This window comes from Lottia gigantea (assembly GCF_000327385.1).
Source record: "Lottia gigantea unplaced genomic scaffold LOTGIsca_74, whole genome shotgun sequence".
In the NCBI taxonomy this organism is placed as follows: domain Eukaryota; kingdom Metazoa; phylum Mollusca; class Gastropoda; family Lottiidae; genus Lottia; species Lottia gigantea.
In genome coordinates this window covers 645215-669680 of record NW_008710478.1, presented here as the reverse complement: position 1 = coordinate 669680, position 24466 = coordinate 645215, and the positions used below count along the sequence as shown (strand labels likewise).

General features: G+C 33.3%; 1 protein-coding gene across 1 annotated transcript; it reads right to left on the bottom strand.

Moving 5' to 3' along the window:
* Positions 1 to 21766: 21766 nt before the first annotated feature.
* LOTGIDRAFT_168335 (hypothetical protein) lies at positions 21767 to 22330 on the bottom strand (the record flags this gene model as incomplete). Its single annotated transcript, XM_009066218.1, has 1 exon — positions 21767 to 22330. The coding sequence occupies one exon, from the start codon at positions 22328 to 22330 to the stop codon at positions 21767 to 21769; it is 564 nt and encodes a 187-aa protein (XP_009064466.1).
* Positions 22331 to 24466: the final 2136 nt, after the last annotated feature.

Genomic DNA, 24466 nt, shown 5'->3' with positions numbered 1-24466 from the left:
ATTAAGATTTAAACTGTGAAAATTATCTTCTAATATCTTCTATGAAACTTAACACTTTTAATATCCTATTTATGATTTGAACTCTCGGCGCCTTATTGCTTACCACAAGATAATTTTACACCTTGCATTTATGATATACTTTTCATGAGAGGTTTATTGTAGCTTACACCCTGTTTTTTCTCAAATGAGCCATCAGATATAGCTTTTGTGTTTTTTTAGGATTTGAAAAATTTGGGTCCATATTGCTTACCCTTTTTTCCATGAGAAGCTTTTGGTTGAGCTGTGCCGATTTCTCAAATGGACTATCAAAAATTATTCTTACTATCGCAAGGGCTGTCCTGTTTTTTAGGATTTGAACCAATGATGCCAGATTTACAGCAAAACACTTGACAAATTTAATATCCCTTTTAAGAGAGAATTTTACTGTAGCGTTCACTGTGTTTTCTGTTCAAATGAGCCATCAGGAATGGAGGAAATCTTTCTGGTCTCAAGATTGTATCGTTAAACTCATTTATCTTTGAAAGGGTTTAAAAATTGGAGGCTAATTTGTATTTTTATACTCTTAATAAAAAATCTTATTGGTTGCAAAAGTAAAAACTTTTTAGTAGCACATCCATTTCCATAGCCTTAAAATCATTCATTGTCTTATATATAGAATTTTCAGATTTTCACAAATTCAAGACAAATTACTTGTCTCAAGATTGTATCAAGTGGCACACGCCTATCAGCAGGCCTCTTAGCAAGTGGCAGGCAGTTCCTGGTGTGAAACAGAAACAAACAACAAGATATGTCATTATTAATTAACTCTAATGACATTGATATGACCTTGAGAAAATATATGAAGAAAAAATATCAAAGATAAGTTCAAAACTTGCCGATAATTCTTCATGAAACTTGCTGAAGATTATCAGCAGGGATACAGTTTGAACAATATTTCAACTTTGTAAAAGGTGACCTATTTCACTAGCTTTAATCAAGTAATTCTGAAACTTGCTTCCTGGAACAATCAGAGGGTTTACATCTGAGGAGGGGGGCGAAATATCTGCCCAAATTTCTAACCTAGTTATGAGATTATGTGAAAAACTTCCTTTTGTGACTGCGGCGGCATCGGCGGCTGCCCCCCCTTTGGCCCTGCCACTGGGAATATTCTCAGCTGGTTTAGTCAGATATATAACTATAGTGGGTCTTGGGTCTTATTGCTTAAGGTTTAAGATAGATTTCCTTAATTTACTGATAATTCTGAAACTTGCTGAGATATTTTTGAGGATTATCAGCTGGTTTAAAGTTTAAAAAAAAATGTATCAGTAACAGTTAAATCGATACAAAATCTCCACATATGACAGACTGGAACTTACAGTCGGCAATTTTCAAACTACAAGAACCAAAGATATGATAGGAAGTTTTGTTGACACAGTCTTTAAGATGTAGAATATTATAGTCAGATATGATCAGATATGATTGAAGATGTAGCGTATTGAAGACTGTAAAATATACCTGTGATATGATATGGTATGATGGATGATATCTGATGGCTGTATTTAATCTCTCTATCAAGTTGTATCTAATCTGAATTCTAGATGGCTTGGGTTAACCCTGTTTAATATGATAATGTATGAAATGAGCCAGATTGTTGTTGATTTTGAGACAAATGGTATATCATATTAATCAATAATATAATATATTAATCCAACATATTATGTTTGCTGGTTGCTTCTTAGGGCTTGCTTTTGAAAATTTTTCTATTCAGCAATCAATCATTTAATACACCAAATATATATTGATATTTCATATCGTTGAAGACATACAATAACTAGAAGGTAGCAGGGAGAATTTTCAGATAGATCACACCCAAATCTGCCTTTTTCATAAGACTTTTCATTCCCTAGCAATAGGAAATAAAATTTGTCCAAGTACTGACCAAATAGCATGTCAATAAATACAATATCAAGGCAACTTACCTATTTCAACCTGTGTCAATGTGGCTTCTTCTTCAATCACCAATCGCAACCATTTTTACCATCCCAATTTGATGTTACGGATCTCATCCAAAGGTATCTGCTCCCACTAAGCATCTATCCTGCCTTTCAGTTCCTATTCAGTTTACCTTGAGAATAAATTCTGGTTAAGCCTCCTCCAGATATGCTTTGGATACCTTTCTAGTATGCATTTGGGCCCCGTCTTGTTGGCATCTTGGGTTGGAGAAAACTTTGCAATTGGTGATCAAAGAAAATACCCATCGAACTTTGTGACACCGATATATAAGATAAAATTTCGAAAATAAATCTATTTTAATATTGAAAATCCATAATAACTCCTTGAGATTTGGATTGTTGTTTAATAAGTGATTTAATGCCACAGGTTTGAATCTCCATCAAAGTAAGAAATATTCTGCTGCTGAGATCAGTGCTTCCAATGGCGGTCCCAATGTAATCTTTCAACTCCTGCCACCCATCACAGAGGGGCATTAGGTGTTCTGGATGGAAAATGGTTTCCTATGAAGCCTTAGCATACTTGTCAGGGATATATCTGTATCATTAGATGGTCTATAAAGCTTTAGTGTTATTTGGTGCCATTGTACAGGTATAGCAGGTATTTTAATTGTAGAACAGGAAGTACCACAGACAGGTTACCAGCCTGTAATATTCTATCTGTGTTGACCTGGATAACACATAGATATAAAACATATTGTTTTCAATTTATCTGCCGACTTGGTTTTGTTTTCCTGTTTGCTGGCTAGTGTTGGCTGGGGGGTTCTAATGTTCAACACAGGACCTTATTTGACTATTACTGAATTATTTTATTGTGGTGTGACAAAGGCAAAACAGAATAATTTTACACAGTCAAATGTAAAGATAAATTAAGTCTGTTTGTGAACAAGTAAAATCATACAGTTAGGGTCTCCTGTAGATGATCTATTCTATTCATATTTTGTCTGATTTTCAAATGAGATAAATTTTAAGTTTTTAGAAACTTCAAATCTTCTTCCTTGGTATTAGGCCGATAATTGACCCAGTTAGAGATTTGAGCCATATTGTTATAAATTTCACCTCATGTCTGGTTTTTGTCTGTCAGTTCAGTCCATCTGGTCAGTCTGCCATCAGGCAGTTATGGTGTTTGTTTACAAATTAATTTAAGGTTAAATTACATCTCCTCTATTTCAAATTATGGTACTCTTGCAACCTAGTACAAGGTTGTTGGAACTTAGTTTAAGCTTTTACAGAAGGCATGAAAACTTATTTTAGGCTTTTTGGTTTTCAAATTTCATGAATAAATTTTCTTGCTTGTTAATCAAATGTATGGTACTAATTTTTTTAGTATATATATGGCCAGATATATTGAAAGCTAAGAAAACTTTTTGTTATATGAATAGTCACTTTACACCTTGTCACCATGCAATAATATAAGCTTCTATCTATGATCAGACCCACCATTGAAACCATTTTATCCAGGTCCACAATATGTTTTTGTTATGTACGTAAGGGTAGATGTACTTGGTCTGAGGGTATTTGAGTACTCCTGAGTGTTATCTGACAACTGTTTTACTTCAGTAGACTGTTTAACACAAGACTGTTAGGGTTCTGAGTAAACTCAACATAATCATATCTGACTGGTATCAGGGTGGTCCAGTGACCTAAAACCTAATTTAGGAGAGTAGAGTAGACTAATTTCTATTAACCTAAAAAAGGTGTATTGAAACAAACAACATGCCTAGTTTAATAGTCCAGTAGATTTAGCTGTCAAAATTCATTATGATGGTTCAGTCTTTGGATTCCCAGACTTGGTTTTGGGTAGAAGAAAAATGAAACAGCAAGTCTAGATAGGTATATGTACAACATAGTATCTGGTTTAGATCTAGGTGCTAAGAAAAACTACACCAGATAGAACTGTCATTAATTGCATGTAGCATGCTAGCCATATGTTGTTTTGAATAGTGAAAACATCATTTGGTCTTAGAATGGTGGTTATATTTTGGAACAACAAAAAGTTTTATTCAAAAAGCTTTGGTATTCCTGATACACATACATAGCTAATAACATCTTTCAATCCCGCTGATAGAAGTTATATCTAGAAAAAGTCACATACATGTAAAAATGCTAGAAAACTGTGTTTGCTGTCCTTGCAAATTTCTCCTCATTACATACTACATGATATTGGTTGTATTTTTTGGTCTAATCAGGTACAGACAAGTAGGATTTAAAACTCCTTTTCATTTCTTTTGAATTCCTTTAACAAGTAGTAAGATCTAGAAACAACCAAAAGGCATGTACCAGACTAACACAAATTGTTACAAAAATATAAACAAAGTTGAACCCTATCTATTTCTTAAGTCAAACATCTGAATTACCTGGGTATGACTGGAATTAGTCCCAGGTGAGATAGACTTCATCATCCAGTTTGACACTGTACTGCTAGATCAATTAGTCTTGTTTCTCCAGTCTCAGGATCTATCAAATTGGACCAAATTGATACAGCATGATCTAATTTGCGTTTGTGATAATTGTACTCAATTGAGGCCCTGAATGGGTGTAAGAAATTAGTTTGTACTGAAAATGCCAAAGGCCATAAAGATTTCCTCCTTGTTCCACCATTACCCTCCCTCTTCCTCAATAATAACATAAAACTATATTAATTTCAGTTCTGTAATCTCCCTGTACAACTTGGTGACTGCTTACAAAAGGAATAAAAATCCGAGTAATGTTCTTGTCCATGGTAGATTAGATCCCCTTTCATTAACTCCCTGAAACAATCGCTTTGCATTTCTGAATTATTTGTTTATTTTGTAAATCTCTCCAGAAGTAGGTAATTTTCTGAAATTCACAGTCCCTACTTGTGACCTAGGCCAGTGCTTCTATAAGAGAGTTTCTCTTATAAAACCTTATACCCCTCTCTTTTGCAATTTGATTAAGGTCCTGGCTAGACTAGCTATGCTAAATGTCCTGGTTTGCCTGGTATCACGGGTCTTACGTCACTATAGTCAACTTCTACGCATTTACTCAAACTTATTTATATCAAAAACTAACCAAAAGATTAAGATTGATTTGAATTTGCAAATCTTGGTAGTGGCAATTTTTATGTGCAATTATATGCACCAATTTAACAAATCAAACATTACAGAAAGAACAGTTGTAAGGAGGTTTGTACCAGATAGTATAGATCTCAGACATAGCCCTAGGGCGTCCTCTTGTACCAGATTCTTGGCCCCAGGTATCCTAGAGATTCAAGTTGAGAGGGTTGTCTCGAATATTTATTATTATTCTACTAACATCTGGTTTGATTTACAGTATTTTATTAGTCTAGTATAGCAAGGATGTAGGTTTGGTTGCTTTTACCAGCCATGTCTGACAAGATTCAAGGGTGTCCTCTTGTATGAGATGGGCCTCTACTAGATTCTGAAGAGGAAGAAAACATACAAGAGAGGGTTGCCTAGAAACAACTAACATCAAACCTGACGTATATTGTATTAGCTTAGCAGGGATTTTGGTTTTATTATATTTACCAGCCATTTCGACACAGCTCAAGAGTCCCTGCCAAAGACCAAAGAAGGTGTCTTAAATAATTTTGATTTTTCTAACAACCAAAAATATGAAATTTAAATGGTAAATTGATAGAAACTTCTTAATCTTGTATTCTTCCAGGCCTCTTAAATGATTTTTTTTTGCTTTTGCAAATGTTTTGCTTTGGTTTACTCCAAGTTTAACAATACTGGTTTTCTCGTTGTGTCTATGTTTAACAAGTTATTGTAAATATGTTAATTGTTGTGAGTGATTAATTAAGAACAGCCCACCCTCGTTGATGAGTTAATTTTAGATAAACCAGAACATCTCATGGCAACTATTTTTTTAAAATACCACTTATTACCTGGAGTAAAATGGTTTAAAGTTGATGAGATTTTGAAGGGGATATGTCAGTCAATAGGTCAACTGAAAATTTTTCAAAATTTTAATCTTAGAAGATGATCTTCTTTGAAAAAAGAAAGAAACAACTTTGGTTCACAAGGATCCTTTCCTTCAGTTGATCCTTTGGCAAACTTCCTGGCATTGATCTTTACTGGATCGTCTTTACTCATTTACAGCTTGGTGGACTGGAATAATGAGGAAAGATGACTTATTCAAGGTCACCAGAATTTGACATACATGACCAAGGAAAAGCACAAGCCAAGGCATCAGAAATTTATGATGCAAGGTCAATGTAATTTAATTTACTTTGAAGTAAATTTTGACAGAACCATCTTATGCCTGTGGTTCTCTCAAAGAATATGCCACAGACAACATTCCCTTCAGAGTCCTTAGTCTTGGGCTTGTCTCTCTAGTTGTTATCCCAACTTATTAATGTCTTCATCAAGGCTATGTGGCCATTGTTTCTTGTCCCTAATTCTGTCAGTACCTACCAGACAGATTTCCCCTGATTGAGACAAATGAGTTTACATTATCGTTAATTATTCCTACATTTTTATTAGGCATTTATAGTTCCACCCTGCTGCTATATATTCCTGGAAGTACTCTCAGAGTTTTAATGCCAAAATTTTTACACTTTGGGTTACGTTGACATTGGCACTGGCCTTGGTTTAATAGGAAAGGAAACATTAAGTCATATGAGATTATGTTAAAATCAGCAAGAAGTCTAATTAGAGATTCTTCCAAATATTCGCAGAATTTTAATGACAGATTCTTTATACTTTCGGTTACATTGACATTGGCACTGGCTTTGTTTTGAAAAGAGAACAAAAACCAAGCCAGATTAGTGGGCACCTGCTTTTGTTAGAAAAGAAATTAAATGAAGTGTAGATTCAGATTTTATTTGTGAAAAAAATCTTCTTTATATATGGATCCAACCAAATATTCGTCTAAATTCAATACTTTGTCCATTGTATAAAATTGGTGGTGGTGCTTTTATGCTTATTACGAGGGGTGTAATGGATTGTAATATAAAATAGGTAGTGGTCTATAAGCTGATTTAGACTGAAGAGTAATAACCAAATTAAAAGAATAAAAACAGGTTCTTATTTCCAACTATCTTAAAGAGTATCAAAGTAAATTGAAACTATTAACAATTTGAAAGGTTAAAAAAAAAACTTCAATTCAGACCCCTCAATAGATATAATTAAACTGGGCTTAATGTCAAAGATCTTATTTCATCGATAACAAGTTGACAAATCCAGTTGTAGAGTGGCATCAAGAGATCTGAAAGTTATGGAAACTTAAAGGGACAGGTTTGCTGTTTTCAGGGTTTGATTTGGGTCTTGAATATTGTCTTCAGAAGTAGTAGAAAAATGTACGAAAATTGCATAATTCCTTCAAAAACACTTCAAACTAGGAGTTTCATTTTCTATTTTTATGTCTTTTCTATAAATTTCTACAGTGAGCTTAGTTAAAAAAAATTCTAATTCTGAAATTAGGGTTTGATTGGTAAAATGAATGGGGAATGTGTCCCTTTAACAATTTGAAAGATAGAATATTATCACAAAATTCAAGCACCATATCTGAACAATCATTTGATAAATCAGTAACGTTTGGCTTCAAATCAAAGATCAATCAACATTGTTGATCTATTTTCACTGAAAATTTGAAAGCGGTTGTCAATGACATAGTAAATGGTGTAGTATAAATCAGTTTTTGGATTCAGGTCTGGTATAGTGTAAATATAGTATTTGGATCTGGACCAACATATGTTTTTATGATGTAGTTATTGTTTGATCTGGGCTATATCTAGGTTGTTGGTGAGGGTGGTGATAAGATACTAATTAACATGAACATACGTCAATCTATTTCAATACTGATATATTTTTCAGTGATATATTTGATTTACATAGGCTTTAGGTTGTCTGATTTTCTTTTTAAAAATTAATTAATCCTTTTCATAATGATAATAATTATTTTTCACCAATGTTATCAATTACTGCATTTATCTCTAATGGGTCATTTTCAATACCAGAAATCTATGATAAACTTTGCAGATTTGCAAAGAAGTTTGTTTGCAGCTTAAAGGTCCAAACACTAATTCATTTGTTAAGTCATTGGGACTAAAGCCCAGGCCCATAGGTAGCCCAGGGTCTCAGGGGGGTCAAATATTCTGAAGTGGGGCTCAACTATAGAGACTCAACAAGTCATTTAATTAATCTAAATTTTTCAGGGGGGGGGAGCGAAATTTTCTTAGGGGGAGCCCTGGACCCCTCTAGCTATGGGCCTGCTAAAGCCTGAGGCTTTCTATGATCTGTCTATACACATTAAACATTCCTCAACAGCAGGTAATTGAATAATAGTTGACTAATGCTGTTGTCCTGGCAAAATTTTCCTCACTGCAGACTGCATTGTATCGGCTCTGTTCATTAGCGCACTCCTGTGCAGAAAAGTAAGGGCATTACTAAAATAACTTTATTATAAATATTGCTGCAGGTCCATTACATTTCATACAATAAAATATACCAAATCACAGTTTTTTCTCATTATTGGGGAAATTGACGGTTGGTTTCTCTCTTTAACATTTACCCAGCTTTCTGTAATTTCCTGTGATATTTGCTGGTCAGCTGATGTTTTTCTGTTATTATTTTGGATGAGTCCCAGAAGGTTACGGTAGATTACCCACTGTTATGGTTCACATGGCGTTGATGGCTCACTAATACCTTCACCTGACCTTGTTAGTTTATTTTGACATGTTTTTGAGTCCACAATGCGTCCTTGACAAAGCTCTACCCTACAGTCCTTGACCAATCTCTACCCTACAGTCCTTGACCAAGCTCTACCCTACAGTCCTTGACAAAGCTCTACCCTACAGTCCTTGACAAAGCTCTACCCTACAGGCCTTGACCAAGCTCTACCCCTACAGTCCTTGACAAAGCACTACCCTACAGTCCTTGACAAAGCTCTACCCCTACTGTCCTTGACCAAGCTCTTCCCTACAGTCCTTGACAAGGCTCTACCCTACAGTCCTTGACAAGGCTCTACCCTACAGTCCTTGACAAAGCTCTACCCTACAGTCCTTGACAAAGCTCTACCCCTACTGTCCTTGACCAAGCTCTTCCCTACTGTCCTTGACAAAGCACTACCCCTACTGTCCTTGACCAATCTCTACCCACGGTCCTTGACAAACCTCTACCCACAGTCCTTGACAAACCTCTACCCTACAGTCCTTGACAAACCTCTACCCTACAGGCCTTGACCAAGCTCTACCCCTACAGTCCTTGACAAAGCACTACCCTACAGTCCTTGACAAAGCTCTACCCCTACTGTCCTTGACCAAGCTCTTCCCTACAGTCCTTGACAAGGCTCTACCCTACAGTCCTTGACAAGGCTCTACCCCTACTGTCCTTGACCAAGCTCTTCCCTACTGTCCTTGACAAAGCACTACCCCTACTGTCCTTGACCAATCTCGACCCACGGTCCTTGACAAACCTCTACCCTACAGTCCTTGACAAACCTCTACCCTACAGTCCTTGACAAACCTCTACCCTTCAGTCCTTGACAAAGCTTTTCCCTACAGTCCTTGACAAAGCTCTACCCTACAGTCCTTGACAAAGCTGTACCCTACTGTCCTTGACAAACCTCTACCCTACTGTTCTTGACAAAGCTCTTCCCTACAGTCCTTGACAAACCTCTACCCTAAAGTCCTTGACAAACCTCTACCCTACAGTCCTTGACAAACCTCTACCCTAAAGTCCTTGACAAACCTCTACCCTACAGTCCTTGACAAAGCTCTACCCTACAGTTCTTGACAAACCTCTACCCTACAGTCCTTGACAAACCTCTACCCTACAGTCCTTGACAAACCTCTACCCTTCAGTCCTTGACAAAGCTTTTCCCTACAGTCCTTGACAAAGCTCTACCCTACTGTCCTTGACAAAGCTCTTCCCTACAGTCCTTGACAAAGCTTTTCCCTACAGTCCTTGACCAACCTATACCCTACAGTCCTAGACCAAGTTCTACCCTACAGTCCTAGACAAAGCTCTACCCTACTGCTGCAAGTGTGTTTGTTGAAAGAATTCAAAAGCACAATCTTTGATGAATTGTTCAACTTGAAATGACTTTGCTTGTTCCTTAGAGATATGCTTTTTATGTGTATCGGAGGCACCCTTAGGTTCTAATTTTTGTGCAATCCAATTTTTGGGGTGTTTTTTGTAAAATTTCTAGAAAACATAACCACATTATAAAGTCACTGTAGCAGATTTGGGCTTAAATGGTCCAAATTGAATCTATGAATATATATGATACAGAAACAAAGTATACAGTTGATATCATAAAATACCAGTACTTAAGCCTCTTTCTAATCCTAAGATCGCATAAATGTGAGGGCAACAGACCCCATATCCTTCACGAATGTTATTCTTTCAACTAATATCCAAGTTCTATCATAAACATGAATGTAAGAAATTCTGTCAGTTAGAAATGATACAGGAGTTCAGGTGTTTTAGTAATTAAGAGAAAAGATGAAAGTTGATAAGTTTCTACCAACCAAATATTATATTTGATATTTATCACACCTTGTTTCTTTCACTGGTTGAAGAGTCTTCAATGAAGACTACCACAGTTACTAGAAAACAGATACAAGAAATTTTATATTCTATCAAACTGAAGTCTATAGTTTATCATTGACGTGGCTTAGGCATCTAAAAATTGGGAAGCTGAATTTTATTTTAGATTCAACATTAAGTTTTGGGTAAGGGAGAGTTTATAAGAGATAATAACTCTCCCTTTTGTGAGTGGGAAGGCTAAGCCACCCCTAGATTTCCCTTCCGCAGCATCTGACCAACTAATCACAGTTATATCAGTATGAGCATGCCATGTCTGTATCATTCTCCAACCTGATTAAGGATTTAATTGATTTTAATAACATACCCAAGTACTAACATCCTAAACCGCGAAACAAAACTCAGAATCCAAAATAACAGTTTGGCAATGTATTGGAAGCAGTAAATGAACTTTTCATATGAGGAATTACATTAGTTATAAATGAGGGAATATTTCAAAATGAAAAGTGGCATCAGGTGTTTGATAACCATCTATATTCACTCTGTAGCACTGTTCCACCTGTGGAACAATTTTCCCCTACAATACAGAAACCTTGTTATTGAAATCATACCTTTTTGACTGAAATCATTATTTCAAACATATTCCCAGTCAGTCTTAATGTAGCTAGCTTTTTAGACAATGTAGCCAAATATGATACACAGTGGCTTTTCTAGGGAACATTAGGTGAGGGAGCCGAGCAGGGGCAACAGAATTGTCCAGATTCTTTCACTGTAAAATGATAAAAAATGTGAAAAAAGAAGGTGCCAAAGCTGTGCAGTCTGTTGAAATGCCACTGATGAAACAATAAGATTCAATATCCTGTTGGGTTAAGAAAATATCAGCCAATTTGTCGAGTGAATTGAAGTGTTCAGGAAGATGAAGCATGTCCTATGATATTAGTATATTTCCTTTCAATAAAATATCGTGTAAACTATTTATGTATCAATGTAGAATGATGAAATTGATAGCTATATATTCTGATATGTAATATCTTCTTTAGTTTGTAAAAATCAAAACAGTTGTAGATAGTTTTAGAATTTTGTGATAAAACACTGAATAGTTCTATTTCTCTTTTTGATTGGTTAAAAGTCTTACTCACACTGCAAAAGTACATTTAAAGGGACTGATGTGCCATTTTGAGGAGTTGATTTTAGTCTTGTATATACGTAGATAGTTTTCAGAAGTACTTGAAATGTACGAAAATAGAACATCAAAGTTTCGAAGGTGAGCTGTGAATACTATTACTGACTAGCTCAGCTGAAAAATTCCAGTTTCTGATACTAAAGTATGATAGGTCAAAATTATGGCCTTCCTGTCCCTTTAGGCTTACAATGCCTGAGTGTAAACAACTTGTTAATAGGCACCAATGTCCAATCAAGGGCGACGCCAGCCTCCTGAGACTAGGGGTAGAAATATGGGGCAGACTGACTCAATGGGGGGGGGGGGGACAAACGTCGCAACTGAATTCAAAATGTAGGGGTACAATTCGGGTGCATGCCATGTCATGCTACTGTCCTATAGCAAATCAACAGTTTTATATAGATATATAGTTATTTGTTATTCTGTACATGTATATTTATTTTTTCATGGTAAATTGTTTTTTAAAGGTAATTTATAATATACAGCAAGACCTGAGTGAGAGGTGCCATTATTCCTCTCTTTGAAATTTTCAAAGGGACAGATGCGCCATATTTTAGACCAATCATACTTTAGTCTCAGAAATTGGAATATCTTAGCTTAGCCAATCAGTAATAGTGTTCTCAGCTCATCGACGCAATTTAAACCTTCAAATCCATGTTTGGCAGGTGCTGTTATCCTTTCTTGTGAAATTTTTGTAGGGTAAAATTTCCTAGCCTAATATGATCGGCAAATCAGTTGTTATTTGGTTTTTAAAAATGTATATGTGAAATTTTTTGGTCACACTTTGGATGTAGTTTTTAGTTAAACTGTTTAGCAGAAACACCCCATGTTACCTTACTGTACTATAACAGATGTTTTACTTTCACTTTATCAAACCAGATCTTAGGTTAATTCAGGTGAAAATGAAATTAGCAGATTTGACTACCATATTCTAATGATATTGACGTCATACTACCATAGTCGTAGGTGGAGATGAAATTAGATGCACCATCCTAGTGTTCTGCTCCTGACTGGGCTCATGAAGATCGATCCATGTTAAAGAGGTTTCTTTTTTAATAGTCTCAGAAACCGGAATTGTTAGCCAATCAATAATAGTGTTCACAGCTCACCATCGCAATTTGAGCCTTCAAATCCATCTGAATTGAATGATAAAATGACGACTTGTCAATTTAAAATCCTCTGTGATATATAGAAAAAAAATAGAGAGTACAAATCCTAGTTTGAAGTATCTTTGAAGGAATTTTGTGATTTTGGTTCATTTCTTTTACTTTTACATATATTCAAGACTAAAGTCAACCCCCCAATATGGTGCTGTCTCTTTAAGTAGCCCTGTCGCAGGAAGATACCAATTAAACTCTTTTGAACTACTTTAACCTATATTTGAATTCAATTAATAAAATTTCAATAAACTTGCTTTACTGCCGTCAAATTTAAGCTAACATGAATGTAGCATCGCTCAGCACAGTGAGCAGTAGGCAAAAAGTCTAAAAATTGGAAACAAGGGCATATAACTCCACTTTTAATTTGGTGGTACAGTTTGTTTGAGAAAATGGTACATGGAGTCCAAAAGGTTGATAATATAGAAAGTCTAGGTTTAGTGCAGTTTGTTCACCTATGTTTAAGTTTGTTACGGTATAAGCAGATGTTGGTGAGAGATGTTATTTCAGGTAAATCTGTAATATTGAGAAGATATTTACCTGATATCTAGGTTTACAGGTAAAATTATCACTTATAACATATGTCTAGTGATTAATAAATATTGTATTATCATAACATACCAGATTTTACTTGGTATAACATGTTTATATTACTATCTTGGTAAAATCTACTCCCCAATAGACAACTTCAGTATAAAATAAGCAAAAGCCTAAAAATTATTTTATTAATTCTTCAGAATTTATAACCAAATATTACATTATCATAACATTTCATTTTCTCCTATCATACTACTAATTATCTTACTATTATCGGTATTCGTTAAAATCTACTTCCAAATAGAAATATTCAGTAATATTCACTCATAATTCCAGTTGACCCAGCTGTAATTGGGTACGGATAATCTGGGAATGATCAATGCCAAAAGGTTTGGCCAAGGACCAGCTGGTAGAAAGGATTCTTAACTTCATGTTAATCTTACTATTATTGTTAAAATCTACTTCCAAATAGACGACTTCAGTACAAATTTTAATAAAAACCTAAAGATTATTTTATTAATTCTTCAGAATTCATATCCATATATTACATTATCATAACTATTGGCTTGATGAGTATATTGTTAGTGAATATGACATGATTTGAAGTATTTCTTGTGTTGAATCCAAATACCTCATATTAGTGTAAACTATAATTGTACACAAATCACATGACTGCTGTATTGAAATAGAATAATTTCGACATGAGTAGAGATTATATTTCAGTATTACTGTAAACTATAAACATATGTAAGAAAACAATGTCCAATAATTAGATAGAAACAATACTCACATTGTAGCTAGAATAACAATGGCACGTGGCAACTGTTAAACCGATCTCTACCGTAACCTGAAAAAACTAGTAAAAATATCGTAAAAATATCATAAAAAAACGGTTTCGGCAAAAATGTGTTATGAATATCATATCTATAGTCATATGTTCAACATATTGTAAGCTTGTTTACATAATATTACACTAGCGAGGTCCTAACGAAAAAAAAATTCACCCATTGAAATGATTTTTCCATTATATTAAAGCTTGTTTGTTTAAGAATGCCAGACTAGGTTTTTGTATCTGTTTTTTTAATCGAAAGAAAAAGTTTGTATGCCTCATTGTCGTGTTTGTCATGTATAGTGAATGACATCAGATACTCAAAGCATTTTTCAGGGAGAGGTGATGTCTGATGCCTCACAAAATTCTTTTGATTGTTTTGGTTGATTGATGGATTCAATCAGTTAGCCAATAATGCTGTTTTAACAAAATGTGTTTGTTGTGATGTTCATTAGCATAGTAAAGTGTACAACATAATTTATATTCATTCATTCATTTGTTCATTCATTCATTCATTTGTTCACCCAGTCATTCATTTATTCATTTATACATTCATTCATTCATTTGTTCATTCATTCATTTCCTCACTCATTCATTCATTTTCAAAATATTCACCATTCTTATGAGTGAATGCAGCCCCGTCGTTAGGGTGGGGTCCTTGGGGGATTTTGATACGTTTTTGGCACCTCAAAATTTTCAAAAATGGGTTCTCTGGGCCTTTAATTCTTCAAATTTTCTGAAAAGAAAATCTGAGCCCCACCACCAATAGATTCCTGAAGGGAAGATAAATTAAACTTAAATCCTCATTTAATCATTCATTCATTGAATATTGATCTTCATTAGGCAATGAAGTTCTTACCCGTAGTATCTTCAGTCGTTTGTGTTTGTTCACTCACACATTCATTCATTTAATCACTCACTGGTAGAAATATCATTACTGTCAGCAAAAAAATAGAATTATCTCCCTTCAACTGATGTCAATGAATGAATTTTATTTCATTGATCTAATGTTTATGATTATAGGAAACTTTTTTGTCCAACCTTCAATAATATTTGAAGTGTGAAATGGGGTGTTGTTAGAAGTTAAGCAGACCATGTCTTCATAACAACACATATCGATTGTTATTAGCCTGTTTGTCACTCTTTTATTAATTGACTCATTATTTCTTGTACCAGTTGTTTTTTTGCAAACTCATTGGCAATGGATTATTATACATTAGTCATTCTAACAGGTTTATATTAGTGTTAGCACGATATATCTGTGAATCCATGTATCACAATATGGCATGCCACAAAATACGTGCTGAGTTTGTGTATCGATACCTCTCATTCCATAAACAAGTGGTTATTTTATAAGTTGGTGAATGGAATCACAAGTTTTTTTCTTTGACTTGTCTGAAATTGTTGGAAACTATTTACGAGACAGTGGATGTTAATCACTTCTATCAACTATATTACCAAACATCACTGTTATAAAGTTATAAATTAATATATATAGAAACTATTTATAAGACAATGGTTCCTAACCACTTCTATCAACTATATTACCAAATATCACTGTAATAAAGTTATAAATTAATATATATAGAAACTTTTTATAATACAGTGGACACTAACCACTTCTATCAACTATATTACCAAATATCACTGTTATAAAGTTATAAATTAATATATATAGAAACTTTTTTGCCTAATACCCCATATCGTGACTCTTTTATCGCGACTCTTTTATCGCGACTCTTTTATCTCGAAACTTATCGTATCGTGACATGTTGGGCCATACCCAGCATTAGACTATATGCTACATAGAATGTATATTAAATACAATATCTCAGAATTTATCTTAAAACAAAACTTTCCTCTGTTTGACTTGTCATTTTTTGTTTTCTTAAGTCATATTATTGCTATTTTATATGTCACTTATTGATTTTTAAAACTTTATCGTTTGTTGATATCTATATCTATAAATGCACCATTTCCACTGCATTTACTCCATGTTCCACCTGACTTCTTCTAATACTACATTCAATAACAGGATTAAATATTTTAGACCATGAGGCCTTAAGGTGCTGTATTGCATTTTATACACCCACATAAATTGGGAGATGAACACCAATATCAGACACTAATGAACCAATATTGAACACAGTCTATCATCTCAAAAATATGCCTGTCTTTATTGAAAAACTTGATTATAAAAGTAGCATTTAGGTAGGAATAACGAGGTATGGTATGGTATGGGATCTGTACCCCATGTGTACACTTCTACTATTTTCGTTTGCATCAATAATTTTGCTCCGCACCGGGCACTTATTCATACCTTTTCTTTTCGTGGTTTTAGAAAAGGAACTAGTGTAGATTCATTACTATTTGTTTTGGGGAAGCTGGTTTTTTATGTTTGGCATTTTTTATTTACCCATCCTATTTTGGAAAACATAATCCATGAATTGTACACAATTTGGTGCCCTAAAAATATAAGATTTCATATTTAAACACATTTGATTATCTAAATCAATACTAGTAAAGTAGATGAGAAAAACGGAGGACTGTGAATAGAATATAGGAGATGACAGAAGTAGATATTGGTGTAAAATTCTGATAAATAATTAACCATCGTAGATTGATATATCCACGTTTATATTCCTTGTCCACAAATGCTTTTTACACCTCAATGAGTTAGAGAGAGGAGAATTGGTGACAGATTAATATAAGCTTTGGCTTGATTCTAAAATCATTAGTTTAACTATGTATATATAACTAGTAAATGGTGAATGGATATTGTTTAAATCTGGAGAATGGAGAGGGAGTTTATATATCACTATCAGTTGGCGTATATAATTGAACTTCAAACTAACTGGATTGTATCTGAATTCTGTGTAGGATTTGTATGGATTTTTTTTCTGTGAAGTGGTGTGTGCAACTGGGGAGATGTGAAGGTTTAAAATGAAGTGGAATGGAGTTCAACATCCTAGTCGTTTATATAGAATGCCAATGTTTGGATTTATTTTTTTTTTGCAACCTAAATCTTTTTAGGTTAATAAACATGAGTTTTTAATAGTGCATTACAGGTACATCTGTACTGGTGAGAAGGGACTTTTTGGTGTCATGCTTGTAATCAGCCTGATACAATGATCATAGATGCAACCAGAATGTTTCCAAGGTGACAGCACTACTGTTAGTTTCTGATCAGAACTCAAAGCCAAATTCTGGATGCAACTATCTTGGTGAATTCAATAACATTCTTGATGCCATTCTTACAACCTTAGGAATACAACTTTTTTGGGCACATTAGATTGACTTTAAGCTTACAGCTTTCTTTTAATTGTCTCATCCAGTACAAACAGTACAGAATGAAAGCTTACATCTGTTTTTGTTACTTTCTTTCTACAATTTTAGCTCCACCACTTTGCTTCTAATTGCATACTACAAACAATAATTATCTTGTTACTATAGTAATCTACAGGAATCCAATATAACAATTATTCTTAAGTATTGGTAAAATCTTGCACATGATAGCAGATCTGAGATTTTGGAACTGATACTTCCACCATTAATTCTGAAACTGAGATTGTTCTGATTTAGTTGGAATCTTCATCAGATAAAGTTCTGAATTACCAAGAACAATGTTGTACAATGTATCACAAGGAATCAACAATAGACAGTTTTTCAGCAATATCTGAACAATGAGTGCATATCTTGTACCAATTTTTGTAATAGCTATCTAAATTTATAACTTTCTGAGAATTCTTTTGTTGTTTAGAAGTCATGAATTTAGTACAGTGCTGATAGTATTGTCTCTTTTAGAAACAAAAAAAGATTTGTGTAAAATTTCTGAAGTCAAAATTTTCTTAAAAATTTACTTTTTCAGTTCTTATGTTCATGTTTTGTGAAAGAGTTTGAGTAGCTCAGATGAGATTTTTCTTTTGAATGTGACTATTTGAATTTTTGTTTGTGCTAAGTGTAAAATATTGTTTCATATTTTTTGGTGTAGTTTTTATCTGAGTGTGAGGTGAGAGGACGTCATAGCTTTTTGATGGAAAAGAAATTTCCATGGTTTTCCTTTAAAAATTCAACTTTTGAATATTGTGTGCTGCATTAATCATATATTTTAAGTAAAAATACGTACAATCAAGACAATTTATTCTGTCAATCAAAAATCTCATCCAAATTATGGCAAAATAGGGGGCAATGGTAATATAGTTGTTGGATCCTCCAAAGAGAAGTACCATCAGGTGTTTCGAAAAGAGTAAGCATGGTCTGCTTCGCTTGCATCATCTCTAAATCTTGGATCTTGGATACTAATATAAATGTAAATATTGACTCGTAACTTTTTCAAAAATTTCTACTTAATTTCCATAGTTTGCATCTTTAACTTTTCTTGGTTGATTTGATACGATTTTACTTATTGAATATAACTTCAATATTCTGGTTTTTGTGGACATTTCTTAATCAATTTGAAATAAATATTAACTCAGTCTGGTCAAATTGGTCAGATTCATTTGTGTGGAAGATTGGAGATCTTGGTGTATTCCTTTGTGCTGTGTTTTAATGGAAATTATTAATATTTTGGTTGCTTGGTTGATTGAGATTTATCTCAAGATGGAGATTGTGAGATTTTATTAGTGTAGCTATCATTTCATTCAGATGTGATATCAAACATTTCAATATCAGTGATTATTAGTGTCATTATCACCTGCTACAATAATCAGACATGATTCATTTTACAGTCAGAACACATTTTGACAGATTTTGACAATGCATAAGCAGTTACTCATATACCCTTTGTTAAAATATTGTCAACTTTCAGCTCATCCAAGACAGAATGTAACTTGTAAAGAGATTGTAAAGAGGTTTTCTAAATTTGTATGTGTATTGGGAACACTGATTACACCATTTCTATTTTCTATCATCAAACACTTAGTTTGAGTGAAATTGCAGAAACCACAGACATCTGATTAAAAATTGGAATGATTGAAAATTAAAATGTTCCAAATTGATGCTATCAGTGTTCCCAATACACATAAAAACTTTAGAAAACTTCTTTACAATCTTTCAACATCACTTGTTAAATCATATTATCACCTGTACTGATCAAAATTGACCAGTTTTATTGACAAAACCCATGAGTTAACAACCATGGACTCAACACTTGAATATTTTGATGCTTCTATCATGATATGACTGGCTTAAATGATGGTATCATCATCCCTGATATTCCACCAGCTGTGACCACAGTATTTATATGTAATATAGAAATAAAACCAGTCATGTATGACATACCTAGTTACAAGGAATGTTATATTATTCTGTTGCAATGATTCTGATCATGAAACTGTGCTTTAGATTTTATTCTCAGTATAATGTTATAGGCTACAACTTATTTGTGACCTAGGCCAGTGCTTTTATGAGACTATGTTTCCATCAACATCTAACTATTTTTGTGACTAAGTAGGCATTGTCAAATTAGAATATGGTAAATAGTAAATTAGCAAATGAATGTATACACCAATTTATAGGAATGACTAGTTGATCTAATGTTTGTGTTTTGGATATTATTTAAGACCAACTCATGTCATCTTTGTCAAATTCAAACATGAAAAAAGAATACTACTTTTAGAGAAATTAATATTATCTCAATTTCAAGGACTGATTGGTCTTGTTTTTATGATCATATTGTGTTTTGGCTATTAATCTTGTGTGTGGAAGTATGTAATACAACCATGTAGATGATATTGAAATGGGTAAATTAAAAATATCAGTCATAAGTCTTTTGATCATATTATTGTGTTTTGGATATTAGTCTTATGTGTGAAAGTATGTGATTAACGATTAAAGGGACAGGTGTAACATTTTGGGGGGTTGAATTTAGTCTTGAATATGTAAAATAGTCTTCAGAAGTACTAGAAATGTACAAAAATCACATAATTCCTTTACAAATAATTCAAACTGGAAGTTTTACTCACTATTTCTATATATCTTTTCTATTTATCACAGAGTATCTTAAATTGACGAGTCGTCAATGACATTTTAACATTCAAACGCGGATAATTCTTGACACACATGGATTTGAAGATTCAAAATTTTCGATGGTGATCTGTGAATTCTATTACTGATTGACTTAGCTTCGATATTCAGGTTTCTTAGACTATAGTATGATTGGTCAAACAATTGGTCATCTGTCCCCTTTAAGATGATATTAAAAATGGTGAATTGCTAATATCAGACATAATGTTCGTATGATCATGTTACATTGTGTTTTATAATTCAAATATTAAATTGATAATTCGAAGCTTCTCAACAAGGGAATGGATCATATTTTGCTTTTTTCGAATTTTTGCTTTTTCAAAGTAGGTGAGATGATGGTAATGGCGTTTATTTTTTATTTATATTTCCTCAAAAATAATGTTATTCATTTTTTCCAAATCTAAGATTGATAATAGTATTGTATTCAGCTAGATATTTGATTTAAAATTTGAAGGAAATTTGAAACTATGAAATGAGTCATGTTTGAATAACAGGTGTGATTATCTTATTTACTATTTCTATAGAATAATTTAACTGTTTTAATTACATATAATTATAATTAAGTCTTCAGTTACTTGCATACGCCTACTGGAAATGAAGTAGTTTCTTTGGTAATTGCTAAGTAATATTCCAATTTTCTTCTCGCGGTTGGAATCTAATATGGCTTCATAAAATGATGATTGTCCATCCGTCCAGATTTCTTGCAGACATGATAGAGGCTACATTTTTTAACTGATCTTAATGACATTTGGTATGCATGTATATATTGATAAGATCTCAGTCAAGTTGGAAATTGGTAATAATCGGATGAAGTGTTTCTGAGTTATTGCCCTTGACTTAATGTATGTAAACATTGATCTCATTCAAGTTTCGAAAAACAGTAATAATCGGATGAGTTTTTGAGGTTTTGACTTGACTAATAAATATTTGTAAGATTATTTGAGAATTCATTAGTAAGCTACTAAAGACTTGTTATCATTTCTGACAGCTTGTAGTGGACGTATGTTACCTTGCCTGGCAAACTATCTTTTTAAATGTTATTAATGCTATGAATGACCGAAAACACGTTTGAACATAGATTTTACAACCAAATGCAGTCGTTTAAACATCAAAATATGAAAATAGCACCAAACTTTTAAAGCAAATTTGGGAACTTAAACTAAAAAATGATAATTACAAAATATCCTCATCCATTGATAGCAAAGCTAAAGCCTTCACAAATAAAACCAGTCAATGTAACCTGTGTCTAACTGAAAATCTTTCCATCATTAATGCCCCCAAGAACACTTCTTTGAACAAACGTTTCGAACATGTCTCGAAGTGTACACATGAGAACAAATTCTATTTGTCCAACTTCAGTAGGGACACATGCTGAAAATAGGTCAGTTGTCTGCGTGAAACTCTGAGTAACAACCTGATTAAAGATCTGTTTAGATCTGTTTTAATATTTCTAACATATATGATACAGTGTGTTAGCATAGAACTAAATTGAAACATGTATGTATTTTCTCAAAAGGCATTTTTAACACAAATTAGAAAATTAAACTAATCTCCAACATCGGAGTCAGCCGTTTGAGTTAATGCCTTTGTAAGATTTTTGGCATTCTATATTTAAGAACATGCTCTTCATTTCGATTGAGAAATTCTAATTTGTCAGTCGGATAAGATTCCTGTACTTTCTTCATACTTCCAAGCTCATTTCGTTGTCTGAGGCAATACACAGCATGTAGTCCACATGTATTGTTACCTTCTTGCTGATATTGTTTATCATTACTTAAAACATGAACATCTGGGATATCAGGAAGTTGTGTACCTCCAGAATCATAATACTCATAATGATTTTTAGTTTCAGTGACAAATAAACCTGTGCAATGCCTTATTTCATCTTCATCTTCATCTCCATCTTCATCTCCATCTTCATCTTCATCTCCATCTTCATCTTCATCTCCATCTCCATCTCCATCTCCATCTCCATCTCCATCTCCATCTCCATCCCCATCCCCATCTTCATCTATCAAGTAAAACCCACCTTTTAATCCACTTCTGATCTCATCTTTTTGCTTCCAGCCTTTGAACCTTTCTCCCAGTGAAGAGCAAAGTTCATTTATTTCCTCTGCCGATAAACCTTCGGTTTTACACATTTGGAGTGAAGTGTCTGGCGAACCTTTTGGTGTTGTAGTGTCTCAGATGGTCTTGGATTTGGACAGAACTGTTCATTTTGAAGATCTGCTGGTACTTGATCTTTGAAATCCCTTCCGGGAATATATTGAGATTTCTTATCTCTCGCCTCATCACTGGTTTCTTGAATGCTTTCTCTGGTTTCTTCACTGTGGTTTTTAGCAGATAAACAATTGAAATTGCACAGCCACTTAGATACACACCCTTCTCTGAAAACATAAAATAATTGTTTCTATAAGTACAGAGAATCCATTGCCAAACCAATAGTTTTGATAATTGTGTTGATATAACAATAAGCTCTAATCAAATTTTTTAGCTGTTCACAGCCCACCATCGAAAACTGTTGAGCCTTCAAATCCATATGCGTTCAAAATTATCTACATTTGAAAGTTAAAATAACGACTCATCATTTCTTCAGACATATAAAAAAAGAATGTGAAATGTCTACTATTTTTAAAGGAATTATGTGATTTCCGTACGTTTCCAGTACTTCCAAAGACTATTTACATATATTCAAGACCCAAATCAACCCCTGAAAAAGGTGAACCATGGCCTTTTAAACTGTTTTAAGCAATAGTTTTGAGTATAGTTGTGATTTACTCTGTGACTAGATGACCTGTTAGCTGTCATTTGTCATTAAACATGTCTAATATTGTTGGAATAGCTTACCTTCTGCTTTTTTTGTTCATCAAAAACAAAAATACCGGTATATGAAATCATAAAATGGCTGAATAAACTTTGTCAAATATGCCCATGCGCAAACTATTTCCACTTCCTTCCGCTCATTAAATACGTTAAAGGGACATTCCGCTTTTTTGTAAAATGTTATCACTATCAAAAACATAGATTAAACCTGAAAATATTTCTAAAGTATGCCATTTACATCTTTTTATCTTCTTGATCAAACTGAATTTGTTTTAAAAGGGTTAATTAAAAAGGGAGAGTACTAATAAAGCAGTTTGACCTAGTTTTGGTGTTATTCTTTATAATAGCTCAATATTATTAGTTGAAACATTTACAATAGGTAGGAGTCATATTTCCCTACAATTAGGAGTTTACATATATGCATTCATTCCATTCTAACAGCTTCCAAAAAGCACAAGGATCTGAAATCTTAAAAATAGTTTTTTGCGTTAATGTCTTGATTTTTTTAGTTAAAACTTTCAAATATGTTAAGGGGCACATTTCTCTAAATTTTATCATGTAGTTTTCACAAATTTGAAAAGCAAGCAAGCAAATCTTTAAGGAGCAAAAGATTAGACCTGTAAGTTCAAGTTACATGGTGTATGATTACTGTCAAAGGTTAAATCATATTTGAATTTGTCAACAAAGGAGAATAGTGCATGAATATAACTATTATAAGTTAGGTAAATGCATTGCATTCTTGAAAATATGTAAAGGCAGGTGAAAAAAAAAAAATTTGAGATTTAAAACGAACCTTACAAAACCCTGGATTTTCCTATATTTAAAGTATTGATTCAATCAGAAATCGTATATTTTATTATTAAAGGGAGTTCCTGATGATATTTTTTTTATTGGGAATATCGCTAAAATTGTTCGAGGATATGTGGCCAGGATATCTGTTAAATTTTTTTATGTCTATCTCATTTTGTCAGCTTGTAGTCTAAGTTTCTAGATTGAAGTTAAGATAGGTACAAGTTTTTCTTCTCTTTGTCATTCAGGTTATTGATGTACAGTTTATAGACATCAGATAAATGACAGAACAATTCATATTTAAATTTAAAGTGTAATTTAAAATAAAGAGAAGTAACATGTGTTGATTAAAAACTGTATGTCATTTCATCTTGTTCTCAATTTACATTATTACCTGCTGTTAATATTATGTTTGTAGTGATATATTTCAGATGTATAATGTTGGATTTTCATTTTTAAATGTATTTTGAGCAAACAGTGTTTGATTTTCAATCAAATTTCAATTAACTAGTGTGAATATTATGTTTGAAGTGACATATTTTCTATATATGGATAGATTTGGATTTTTAGGACGTCTTTTGAATAATCAGTAATAGAAGATATTCTGATATTTTGTATAAAATTGTTTGTGTTTAAACCACACAGTGTCAATTATTATAATAATT